General features: G+C 40.9%; 1 protein-coding gene across 2 annotated transcripts in view; it reads left to right on the forward strand.

The window, feature by feature from the left end:
* LOC118375600 (5-hydroxytryptamine receptor 4-like) overlaps window positions 1–13,298 on the forward strand; it is a 149,922-nt gene that overhangs the window by 73,860 nt on the left and 62,764 nt on the right. For both annotated transcript variants that reach the window (XM_035762179.2, XM_035762187.2), the window contains exon 5: window positions 4,919–5,072. In XM_035762179.2, the coding sequence (XP_035618072.1) occupies window positions 4,919–5,072 (154 nt within the window). The remainder of the gene's footprint in view (window positions 1–4,918; window positions 5,073–13,298) is intronic.

The raw sequence follows: 13,298 nt of genomic DNA on the forward strand, positions 1-13,298 counted from the left end.
TTCCATACGTTTATACCTCTGTTAGTGAGCATTTATCCTTTGCCAAGATAATCTATCTACCTGACAGGTGTGACATATCAAGAAGCTGATTAAACAACATCATTATACAGGTGCACCTTGTGCTGGGAACAATAAAAGCCCATTCTAAATGTGCACTTATGTCACACAACACAATGCCACAGATGTCTCAAGTTTTGAGGGAGTGTGGAATTGGCATGCTGACTGCAGGAATGTCCACCAAAGCAGTTGACAGATCATTTAACGTTGATTTCTCTACCATAAGCCTCCTCCAATGTCGTTTTAGAGAATTTGCCAGTACTTCCAACCGGCCTCACAACCACAGACCATGTGTATGGTTTCATGTGGGCGAGCGGTTTGCTGATGTCAACGTTGTGAACAAGGTGGCGGTGGGGTTATGGTATGACCAGGCATAAGCTACGGACAGCGAACGCAACTGAATTTTATCGATGGCAATTTGAATGCACAAAAACATAGTGACGAGATCCTGAGGCCCATTGTGAGATGTCTGTGACCAACAGATGCATATCTGTATTCCCAGTCATGTGAAATGCATAGATTGGGGCCTAATGAATTGATTTAAATTGACAGATTTCGTCATATGAACTGTAACTCGGTAAACTCTTTGAAGTGTTGTGTTTATTTGTTCAGTATACATTTGTGTGGTGCCAGCAGAGCTTGGAACTTAGTTTTACACATCTTCCTATAATGCCCCTTTCCATCCAAGCTTAAGACATGAAGGAGCATTTTACATGAATGATGGATCGTTCAAACATTGACAACAGGCATTTAGGATGAAGGGGAGAAGTGAAGCAAGTTTTGCTCCCTAATTTCACATGAAGATTGGTCACACTTTTCATTTCTCCGTCATTAAACGCAGCCATCCGAAGAGTGAGGATTTTTTATTTCATTTTTTACTGTTCATTCCTGTCTCTCAAATTAAACTCCAACCTTGACTACTTAACTGCAGCAAACTTGATCACATGGATCACATGTAATTCAAGTTTAAGTGCCTGTTTTGTTGGTCCCATCTGTTTTCCATTGAGGCTCTGTTATATGTCCTATAAGTAGCTATTGGTTGCCAAAGTGAGCTCAAGAAGCCAGGTGAACAGATGTAGAAGGCTGGCCTGCTGTCAACAGTCCACACTGCTGCTGTGCCTCTGGCCCTCTGACACACAGGCCGAGTTTTGGCTAGGTGAGACGAAAAGCAGCACAGTGCACACATACAGCCATGCTCCATCTAGCCTAGACTCACAAACATTGTATTAATACAGTCATGCTGTTTCAGAGGCATATTGTACTCATTACTCAAGAGACACAGGCAGGCACATAAAACGCATCCTAGTACAACACTGAGGTAAGATGCTGCAAAGAACTCTGGGTAAACATTCTTTCAGATGTGTCAGATTTGTGCATCGGACCGACCAATCAGGTGGTCTGCTCATGTATTTATGTTGTGAACAGTTGGCTCCAGTTCAGTTCACCTGCAATGAAATATGAAATGACCTCACTAACACCCCCTGAGTCATGAAAACAACCTCAGGGTGACAGAGTCAAATCAACAATGAGAGTGAGAGTAAATATAGTGATGCCTTGAAGATGGGCTGCAGCGGGCAATGCTGTGGTACAGTGAGACAGAGAGACCTGTGTATTGTGATCCCTTACAGTAGGCCCCAGTTTTGCCAGGACAAAATCAGGGTGTTGTGAACACATGCCAGGAACATCTCACCAAGCCGAGGGGTGAGCGACTACAGCAATGGTGTTTGGCCAGAGCACGATGAGAGAGAGAGACTGAATACTGCCCAGGGATGGAAGAACTGATTGACTGTGGGGAGCCTGTGGCCTCGGGAATATTCTTTCCAAAACACTTGAGTGTGCTGTCTCTGACCAACTCTCTTGCTATCTCTCTCAGAACAATCTTCTTGACCCTAACCATTCAGGCTTAAAGACGGGTCACTCAACCGAGACAGCTCTTCTCTGTATCACGGATGTTCTCCGCACTGCCAAAGCTGACTTTCTGTCCTCTGTTCTCATCCTCCCTTAGATCTAACCGGGCTTCCGAGTGGCACCGAGGTCAAAGGCATTGCATCTCAGTGCTAGAGGCCTCACTACAGACCCTGGTTCAAATCTGGGCTGTATCACAACCCGGCCGTGATTGGGAGACCCATAGGATGACGCACAATTGGCCCAGCGTCGCCCGGGGTGAGGGGAGGGTTTGGCTGAGGTTGGCCCTCATTTTAAAAAAGTAATTTGTTCTTAAGTGACTAGTCTAGTTAAATAAAGGTTCAACAAAAATAAAAATGTGCTGCCTTCGACACTGTGAACCATCAGATCCTCCACCCTCTCAGCGCTGGGTGTCTCAGACTCTCCACACTCTTGGACTGCATCCTACCTGTCAGGCCGTTCCTACCAGAAGACATAGGAGCGGCCTGCCATTCAAAGTTTCCCTCCAATTCGTTGTGAATGCTATATCCTATTTTATATCCAGCACACAAGAGCAAATTGCTTATTTCCTCAAATATATACATATATATATCTATATCTATATCTATATCTATCTATATATATATATATATATATATATATATACACCTTAGCCAAATACATTTAAACTCAGTTTTTCACAATTCCTGACATTTAATCCTCGTAAAAATTCCCTGTCTTAGGTCAGACACTGCCTTCTCTCAAGGGAATGACCGCACCAGGTCGTAACGGTATTGTTTGTTGTTATTCTTAAAATTATAATCTTGTGTGCAGCCTATGTTCCATTACGTTGTTGTGTTTCCAACTACCAATCAGCAACTATGCCTTAAATCCGTCTGTTTGGCAAATGACATGAGTGGCAAGGAGTGGGACGTTAGCTAAAGAGAGTGGTACCCAGACGAGCTAGTCAGAGAGGGAGAGGTTTACCACTCTAGAGCCTACATCAAAGTCTATGGGACAAGCAGCTCATCCATAGGCCTACCAACTGGGCGGCCATCCACGTGACCCGGTTGTGGATTCATGTGATGTTTGAGCTAATCCCCATCTAGTGGGGAAAATATTACACTGTGAAATTGTGCCAACATATGCAAGGAATGATCAATCTCTGTGCTTTTTATTTAGTGGAATAGGAATTCATTAAACTGTCATTTGTCAACGATCAGTTAAAAATCAATCACAAAGCAATCACATCTGAGAGCTTTGACATGTGGTCATGTTGTAACCTGAAGTCCATTCAAGAGCTAAAGGAAGTCCAAAGTTGAGGTCTCTGGGACATCAGGTAGGGTTACCCTCTCAATCTCTACAGACAGAGGGTTCAGCCAGGCCAAGTAGCAATTTGTGGCTGAAGACATTTCAGGGATTTTAGAAACCAATTTCTTGTTGCAAATAATTTAATGATCATAGCACTTTCCCTCTAATAACACTTTCCCAGCAGAGAGGTAGAGAGCTTTGATGTCTAAAATGTCAGAGATAAAGCAAAACTCTCAGGTACAGTATGCTGTTAACATGATAAAAAGACTAGATAGCATCATCAAACCTTTTGAGATCACAAATATACCTTTTATCTGTCTTTATCACAAGGATCATGTATTTTTCCACAAAGTATAATTTTACATGAAAGATACACTTGTTGAACAGCATTTCGTCTAATGAAAGAAAAGCTTGAGCTGAATGTAAATCATACAGTATATAACGTGCATTCGGAAAGTATTCAGACCCCTTCCCTTTTCCAACAGCATCCTTGAGATGTTTCTACAACTTGATTGGAGTCCACCTGTGGTAAATGCAATTGATTGGACATGATTTGGAAAGGCACACACCTGTCTATAATAAGGTCCCGCAGTTGACAGTGTATGTCAGAGCAAAAAACGAAACTACAAGGTCGATGGAATTGTCTGTAGAACTCCAAGACAGGATTGTGTCGAGGCACAGATCTGGGGAAGGGTACCAAAACATTTCTGTAGAATTGAAGGTCCCCAAGAACACAGTGGCCTCCATCATTCTTAAATGGAAAAAGTTTGGAACCACCGTGACTCTTTCTAGAGCTGTCCACCTAGCCAAACTGAGCAATCGGAGGAGAATGGCCTTGGTCAGGGAGGTGATCAAGAACCCGATGGTCACTCTGACAGAGCTCCAGAGTTCCTCTGTGAAGATGGGAGAACCTACCAGAAGGACAACCATCTCTGCAGCACTCCACCAATCAGGCCTTTATGGTAGAGTGGCCAGACAGAAGCCACTACTCAGTAAAAGGCACAACAGCCCGCTTGCAGTTTGCCAAAGGGAGCGTAAGGACTCTCAGACTATGAGAAACAAGATTCTCTGGTCTGATGGAACCTAGATTGAACTCTGGCCTGAATGCCAAGCATTGGAGGAAACCCAATGTTTTTCAGTGGAAACCCGGGGATGTTTTTCAGTGGCGAGGACTAAGAGACTAGTCAGGATGGAGGGAAAGATGAACGGTTTAAAATACAGAGACATCCTTGACGAAAACCTGCTCCAGAGCACTTAGGACCTCAGACTGGGACGAAGATTCACCTTTCAACAGTACAACAACTCTAAGCACACAGCCAAGACAACGCAGGAGTGGCTTCCGGACAATTCTCTGATTGTCCTTGATTGGCCCAGTCAGAGCCCGGACTTGAACCCAATCTAATATCTCTGGAGAGACCTGAAAATAAAGGGATCCGAATACTTATGTAAATGTGATATTTCCGTTTTTTTTAATACATTTGCTAAAATTGCTTTGTCATTATGGGGTATTGTGTGTAGACTGAGAAAAACCAAACAATTGAATCAATTGTAGAATAAGGCTGTAACGTAACAAAAAGCGGAAAAAGTCAAGGGTTCTGAATACTTTCTGAATGCACTGTACCTCTACCCCATATGTCTTATAATGGTGTTCCCTCTCATTCTCTAGGTACTATGCCATCTGCTGCCAGCCACTGGTCTACAGGAATAAGATGACACCACTGAGAGTGGCTCTTATGTTAGGAGGATGCTGGGTAATCCCCACCTTTATATCCTTCCTACCCATAATGCTAGGATGGAACAGTATCGGAATAGACCATTTGGTGAGTAATAACTAATTTGTCTGTGTCAATGTGCATATACACTGCAGATATTTGATAAACCATTCAGTGGAACACGATCAAATGGAACTTCATCTGAAACCACATTATGTGCTACCTACATGTATATCGTAACTAATTCCATAGGATGTCAATGAGACAAAGAAACACCTCCACACAACCAAAAGGGTTTTAGTGTATATCTGGTAGGATATGTGTAAGCTGTTTTAGGCTATCACCTTTTCAGACTTGGTTTAGTCTGTGTCTAGGATGGGATACTGAGTACGTAATAAGCATGTCGTCCAATCTGAACACATATCTCGTCCAATCTCCCGCTACTGCTCATAATAAAACGATGGCTGTAAGTGAAAGCTCAGTGAAAGGCATCGGCTGAATGATACTGTGTGATAGTAATGCTAAAATGAAACAGCAGGGAGTCTGGATTGAAATGTCAGACCCAATTCTACTATATACCAACCCAAAACAAATGAATCGGGGGGAAAGACTGATGTAATGAAGAGCATGGGTCGAGAGTCGGTAACTTATTATAGTCATGAATAGTCATGAGCATTATGCTTATGTTTCTCTGGAAGAACTTTAGATTTGTTTAAACGGAGGACATGTACAATGGCAAGAAAAAAGTATGTGAACCCTTTGGCATTACCTGGATTTCTGCATAAATTGGTCATCAAATTTGATCTGATCTTGATCTAAGTCCCAACAATAGACTTAGATCAATATTATCATTTAAACATTCACAGTGTAGGTTGGGAAAAGTATGTGAACCGCTAGGCTAATGACTTCTCCAAGAGCTAATTGGAGTCAGGAGCCAGCTAACCTGGTGACCAATAAATGAGACGAGATTGGAGATGTTAGTTAGAGCTGCCGTGCCTTGTAAAAAACACTCATAAAATTTGAGATTGCTTTTCACAAGAAGCATTGCCTGATGTGAACCATGCCCTGAACAAAAGAAATCTCAGAAGACCTAAGATTAAGAATTGTTGACTTGCATAAAGCTGGAAAGGGTTACAAAACTATCTCTAAATGTCTTGATGTTCATTAGTCCAAAGTAAGACCAATTGTCTATAAATGGAGAAAGTTCAGAACTGTTGCTACTGAGTGGCCGTCCTGCAAAGATGACTGCAAGAGCACAGCGCAGAATACTCAAGGAGGTTAAGAATAATCCTAGAATCAGCTAAAGACTTACAGAAGTCTCTGGAACATGCTAACATCTCTGTTGACGAGTCTACGATACGTAAAACACTAAACAAGAATGGTGTTCATGGGAGGACACTACTGAAGAAGCCACTGATATCCCAAAAAAGTTTTCAAAAGTGCACCTGGATGTTCCACAGCGCTACTGGCAAAATGTCCTGTGGACAGCTGAAACTACAGTTGAGTTGTTTGGAAGGAACACACAACACTATGTGTGGAGAAAAAAAGAAACAGCACACCAACATCAAAACCTCATCCCAACTGTAAAGTATGGTGTAGGGAGCATCATGGTTTGGGGCTGCTTTGCTGCCTCAGAACCTGGACAGCTTGCTATCGTCGACGGAAAAATGAACTCCCAAGTTTATCAAGACATTTTGCAGGAGAATATAGGCTTTCTGTCTGCCAATTGAAGCTCAACAGAAGTTGGGTGATTCAACAGGACAATGACCCAAAACCCAGAGGTAAATCAATAACAGAATGGCTTCAACAGAAGAAAATATACCTTCTGGAGTGGCCCAGTCAGAGTCCTGACCTCAACCCGATTGAGATGCTGTGGCATGACCTCAAGAGAGTAGTTCACACAAGACATCCCAGGGATATTGCTGAACTGAAACAGTTTGATAAAGAGAAATGGTCCAAAATTCCTCCTGACCATTGTGCAGGTCTGATCTGCAACTACAGAACATGTTTGGTTGAGGTTATTGCTGCCAAAGGAGGGTCAACCAGTTATTAAATGCAAGGGTTCACATACTTTCCCCACCCTGCACTGTAAATGTTTACACGGTGTGTTCAATAAAGACATATACGTATAATAGTTTGTGTGTTATTAGTTTAAGCAAACTGTGTATGTCTATTGTTGTGACCTAGATGAAGATCAGATACGATTTTATGACGAAATTATGCAGAAATCCATGTATTTCCAAAGGGTTCACAAACTATTTCTTGCCACTGTATCTATCATTCTAATAATATTTTTCAGGCATGAACTCTGATTTAAGGCCAGTCTCCACAGGCTAATAGGGATTCTTTTCTTTCTTTACTCTCATCAGACTGAAACTTTAACCGATGAAAGTATACATACATGCAAGATATTATTGTATTACACGTTTTATTTATTTAAATATGTAAATATGCAAATGAGGGAAGCCGGCCTTAAATGTGCGCCAATTTGCATATTATGATAATCTGTTTTTCAACACATTGCTTCAAGGCAGACTGTTTTTTGTTGTTGTTGGTTTTATTGTGATAAGACACTCAATGGTCAGACTTTTACAGATCAGTTTATCAAAATATTGTAACTTCATGGAATTATTTTAAAAAACACTTCACATGTATGATGACAAGATATATTAAAAAAAGCCTCTGTTAAAGTCTGCCTATAAGACCTAAGAACCTGTGTGTGGAATCATGGGAATGTACGTCCTTTGAAGACAGAGAAAAATGAATTGGCCCACCGGGAACATGCCATTTTGAGCAAATCAAATCAAGTTTATTTGTCACGTGCACCGAGTACAAGCTTACAGTGAAATGCTTACTTACAGACTCTAACCAACAGTGCAAAAAATGTATGAGGTGAACAATAGGTAAGTAAAGAAAAAAAACAACAGTAAAAAGACAGTGAAAAATAACAGTAGGAAGGCTATATACAGTAGGAAGGCTATATACAGTAGGAAGGCTATATACAGTAGGAAGGCTATATACAGTAGGAAGGCTATATACAGTAGGAAGGCTATATACAGTAGGAAGGCTATATACAGTAGGAAGGCTATATACAGTAGAGAGGCTATATACAGTAGGAAGGCTATATACAGTAGGAAGGCTATATACAGTAGGGAGGCTATATACAGTAGGAAGGCTATATACAGTAGGAAGGCTATATACAGTAGGGAGGCTATATACAGTAGGAAGGCTATATACAGTAGGAAGGCTATATACAGTAGGAAGGCTATATACAGTAGAGAGGCTATATACAGTAGAGAGGCTATATACAGTAGGAAGGCTATATACAGTAGGAAGGCTATATACAGTAGGGAGGCTATATACAGTAGGAAGGCTATATACAGTAGGAAGGCTATATACAGTAGGAAGGCTATATACAGTAGGAAGGCTATATACAGTAGAGAGGCTATATACAGTAGAGAGGCTATATACAGTAGGAAGGCTATATAGAGTAGGAAGGTAATATACAGTAGGAAGGCTATATACAGTAGGAAGGCTATATACAGTAGGAAGGCTATATACAGTAGGAAGGCTATATACAGTAGCGAGGCTATATACAGTAGAGAGGCTATATACAGTAGAGAGGCTATATACAGTAGGAAGGCTATATACAGTAGTAAGGCTATATACAGTAGAGAGGCTATATACAGTAAGAAGGCTATATACAGTAGGAAGGCTATATAGAGTAGCGAGGCTATATACAGTAGGAAGGCTATATAGAGTAGGAAGGCTATATACAGTAGCGAGGCTATATACAGTAGGAAGTCTATATACAGTAGCGAGGCTATATACAGTAGGAAGGCAATATACAGTAGGAAGGCTATATACAGTAGCGAGGCTATATACAGTAGGAAGGCTATATACAGTAGGAAGGCTATATACAGTAGGAAGGCTATATACAGTAGCGAGGCTATATACAGTAGGAAGGCTATATACAGTAGCGAGGCTATATACAGTAGGAAGGCTATATACAGTAGCGAGGCTATATACAGTAGGAAGGCTATATACAGTAGGAAGGCTATATACAGTAGCGAGGCTATATACAGTAGGAAGGCTATATACAGTAGGAAGGCTATATACAGTAGCGAGGCTATATACAGTAGGAAGGCTATATACAGTAGGAAGGCTATATACAGTAGGAAGGCTATATACAGTAGGGAGGCTGTATACAGTAGGAAGGCTATATACAGTAGCGAGGCTATATACAGTAGGAAGGCTATATACAGTAGCGAGGCTATATACAGTAGGAAGGCTATATACAGTAGGAAGGCTATATACAGTAGCGAGGCTATATACAGTAGGAAGGCTATATACAGTAGGAAGGCTATATACAGTAGCGAGGCTATATACAGTAGGAAGGCTATATACAGTAGGAAGGCTATATACAGTAGCGAGGCTATATACAGTAGGAAGGCTATATACAGTAGGAAGGCTATATACAGTAGGAAGGCTATATACAGTTGTGAGGCTATATACAGTAGAAAGGCTATATACAGTAGGAAGGCTATATACATTAGGAAGGCTATATACCGTAGCGAGGCTATATACAGTAGGAAGGCTATATACAGTAGCGAGGCTATATACAGTAGGAAGGCTATATACAGTAGCGAGGCTATATACAGTAGGAAGGCTATATACAGTAGCGAGGCTATATACAGTAGCGAGGCTATATACAGTAGGGAGGCTATATACAGTAGGAAGGCTATATACAGTAGAGAGGCTATATACAGTAGAGAGGCTATATACAGTAGGAAGGCTATATACAGTAGGAAGGCTATATACAGTAGGAAGGCTATACACAGTAGAGAGGCTATATACAGTAGAGAGGCTATATACAGTAGGAAGGCTATATACAGTAGGAAGGCTATATACAGTAGGAAGGCTATATACAGTAGGAAGGCTATATACAGTAGGAAGGCTATATACAGTAGGAAGGCTATATACAGTAGAGAGGCTATATACAGTAGGAAGGCTATATACAGTAGCGAGGCTATATACAGTAGGAATGCTATATACAGTAGGAAGGCTATATACAGTAGGAAGGCTATATACAGTAGGAAGGCTATATACAGTAGGAAGGCTATATATAGTAGAAAGCTATATACAGTAGGAAGGCTATATACAGTAGGGGGCAATATATACAGTAGGAGGCTATATACAGTAGGAAGGCTATATACAGTAGGAAGGCTATTTACAGTAGCGAGGCTATATACAGTAGGAAGGCTATATACAGTAGCGAGGCTATATACAGTAGCGAGGCTATATACAGTAGGGAGGCTATATACAGTAGGAAGGCTATATACAGTAGAGAGGCTATATACAGTAGAGAGGCTATATACAGTAGAGAAGGCTATATACAGTAGGAAGGCTATATACAGTAGGAAGGCTATATACAGTAGGAAGGCTATATACAGTAGAGAGGCTATATACAGTAGCGAGGCTATATACAGTAGGAAGGCTATATACAGTAGCGAGGCTATATACAGTAGCTAGTCTATATACAGTAGGAAGGCTATATACAGTAGGAAGGCTATATACAGTAGGAAGGCTATATACAGTTGTGAGGCTATATACAGTAGAAAGGCTATATACAGTAGGAAGGCTATATACATTAGGAAGGCTATATACAGTAGCGAGGCTATATACAGTAGGAAGGCTATATACAGTAGCGAGGCTATATACAGTAGGAAGGCTATATACAGTAGCGAGGCTATATACAGTAGGAAGGCTATATACAGTAGCGAGGCTATATACAGTAGCGAGGCTATATACAGTAGGGAGGCTATATACAGTAGGAAGGCTATATACAGTAGAGAGGCTATATACAGTAGAGAGGCTATATACAGTAGGAAGGCTATATACAGTAGGAAGGCTATATACAGTAGAAAGGCTATATACAGTAGAGAGGCTATATACAGTAAGAAGGCTATATACAGTAGGAAGGCTATATACAGTAGCGAGGCTATATACAGTAGCGAGGCTGTATACAGTAGGAAGGCTATATACAGTAGGAAGGCTATATACAGTAGGAAGGCTATATACAGTAGGAAGGCTATATACAGTAGAGAGGCTATATACAGTAGGAAGGCTATATACAGTAGCGAGGCTATATACAGTAGGAATGCTATATACAGTAGGAAGGCTATATACAGTAGGAAGGCTATATACAGTAGGAAGGCTATATACAGTAGGAAAGCTATATACAGTAGGAAGGCTATATACAGTAGGGGGGCAATATATACAGTAGGGAGGCTATATACAGTAGGAAGGCTATATACAGTAGGAAGGCTATATACAGTAGAGAGGCTATATACAGTAGGAAGGCTATATACAGTAGGGAGGCTATATACAGTAGGAAGGCTATATACAGTAGGGAGGCTATATACAGTAGGGAGGCTATATACAGTAAGAAGGCTATATACAGTAGGAAGGCTATATACAGTAGCGAGGCTATATACAGTAGGAAGGCTATATACAGTAGGAAGGCTATATACAGTAGGAATGCTATATACAGTAGGAAGGCTATATACAGTAGGAAGGCTATATACAGTAGGAAGGCTATATACAGTAGGAAGGCTATATACAGTATGAAAGCTATATACAGTAGGAAGGCTATATACAGTAGGGGGCAATATATACAGTAGGAGGCTATATACAGTAGGAAGGCTATATACAGTAGGAAGGCTATATACAGTAGGAAGGCTATTTACAGTAGCGAGGCTATATACAGTAGGAAGGCTATATACAGTAGCGAGGCTATATACAGTAGCGAGGCTATATACAGTAGGGAGGCTATATACAGTAGGGAGGCTATATACAGTAGGAAGGCTATATACAGTAGAGAGGCTATATACAGTAGAGAGGCTATATACAGTAGGAAGGCTATATACAGTAGGAAGGCTATATACAGTAGGAAGGCTATATACAGTAAAGAGGCTATATACAGTAGCGAGGCTATATACAGTAGGAAGGCTATATACAGTAGCGAGGCTATATACAGTAGCGAGGCTATATACAGTAGGGAGGCTATATACAGTAGGAAGGCTATATACAGTAGGAAGGCTATATACAGTAGGAAGGCTATATACAGTTGTGAGGCTATATACAGTAGAAAGGCTATATACAGTAGGAAGGCTATATACATTAGGAAGGCTATATACCGTAGCGAGGCTATATACAGTAGGAAGGCTATATACAGTAGCGAGGCTATATACAGTAGGAAGGCTATATACAGTAGCGAGGCTATATACAGTAGGAAGGCTATATACAGTAGCGAGGCTATATACAGTAGCGAGGCTATATACAGTAGGGAGGCTATATACAGTAGGAAGGCTATATACAGTAGAGAGGCTATATACAGTAGAGAGGCTATATACAGTAGGAAGGCTATATACAGTAGGAAGGCTATATACAGTAGAAAGGCTATATACAGTAGAGAGGCTATATACAGTAGAGAGGCTATATACAGTAGGAAGGCTATATACAGTAGGAAGGCTATATACAGTAGGAAGGCTATATACAGTAGAGAGGCTATATACAGTAGGAAGGCTATATACAGTAGGAAGGCTATATACAGTAGGAAGGCTATATACAGTAGAGAGGCTATATACAGTAGGAAGGCTATATACAGTAGCGAGGCTATATACAGTAGGAATGCTATATACAGTAGGAAGGCTATATACAGTAGGAAGGCTATATACAGTAGGAAGGCTATATACAGTAGGAAAGCTATATACAGTAGGAAGGCTATATACAGTAGGGGGGCAATATATACAGTAGGGAGGCTATATACAGTAGGAAGGCTATATACAGTAGGAAGGCTATATACAGTAGAGGCTATATACAGTAGGAAGGCTATATACAGTAGGGAGGCTATATACAGTAGGAAGGCTATATACAGTAGGGAGGCTATATACAGTAGGGAGGCTATATACAGTAAGAAGGCTATATACAGTAGGAAGGCTATATACAGTAGCGAGGCTATATACAGTAGCGAGGCTGTATACAGTAGGAAGGCTATATACAGTAGGAAGGCTATATACAGTAGGAAGGCTATATACAGTAGCGAGGCTATATACAGTAGCGAGGCTGTATACAGTAGGAAGGCTATATACAGTAGGAAGGCTATATACAGTAGGAAGGCTATATACAATAGGAAGGCTATATACAGTAGGAAGGCTATATACAGTAGCGAGGCTATATACAGTAGGAAGGCTATATACAGTAGGAAGGCTATATACATTAAGAAGGCTATATACAGTAGCGAGGCTATATACAGTAGGAAGGCTATATACT

This window comes from Oncorhynchus keta, chromosome 4, assembly GCF_023373465.1.
Source record: "Oncorhynchus keta strain PuntledgeMale-10-30-2019 chromosome 4, Oket_V2, whole genome shotgun sequence".
Taxonomy (NCBI): Eukaryota; Metazoa; Chordata; class Actinopteri; order Salmoniformes; family Salmonidae; genus Oncorhynchus; species Oncorhynchus keta.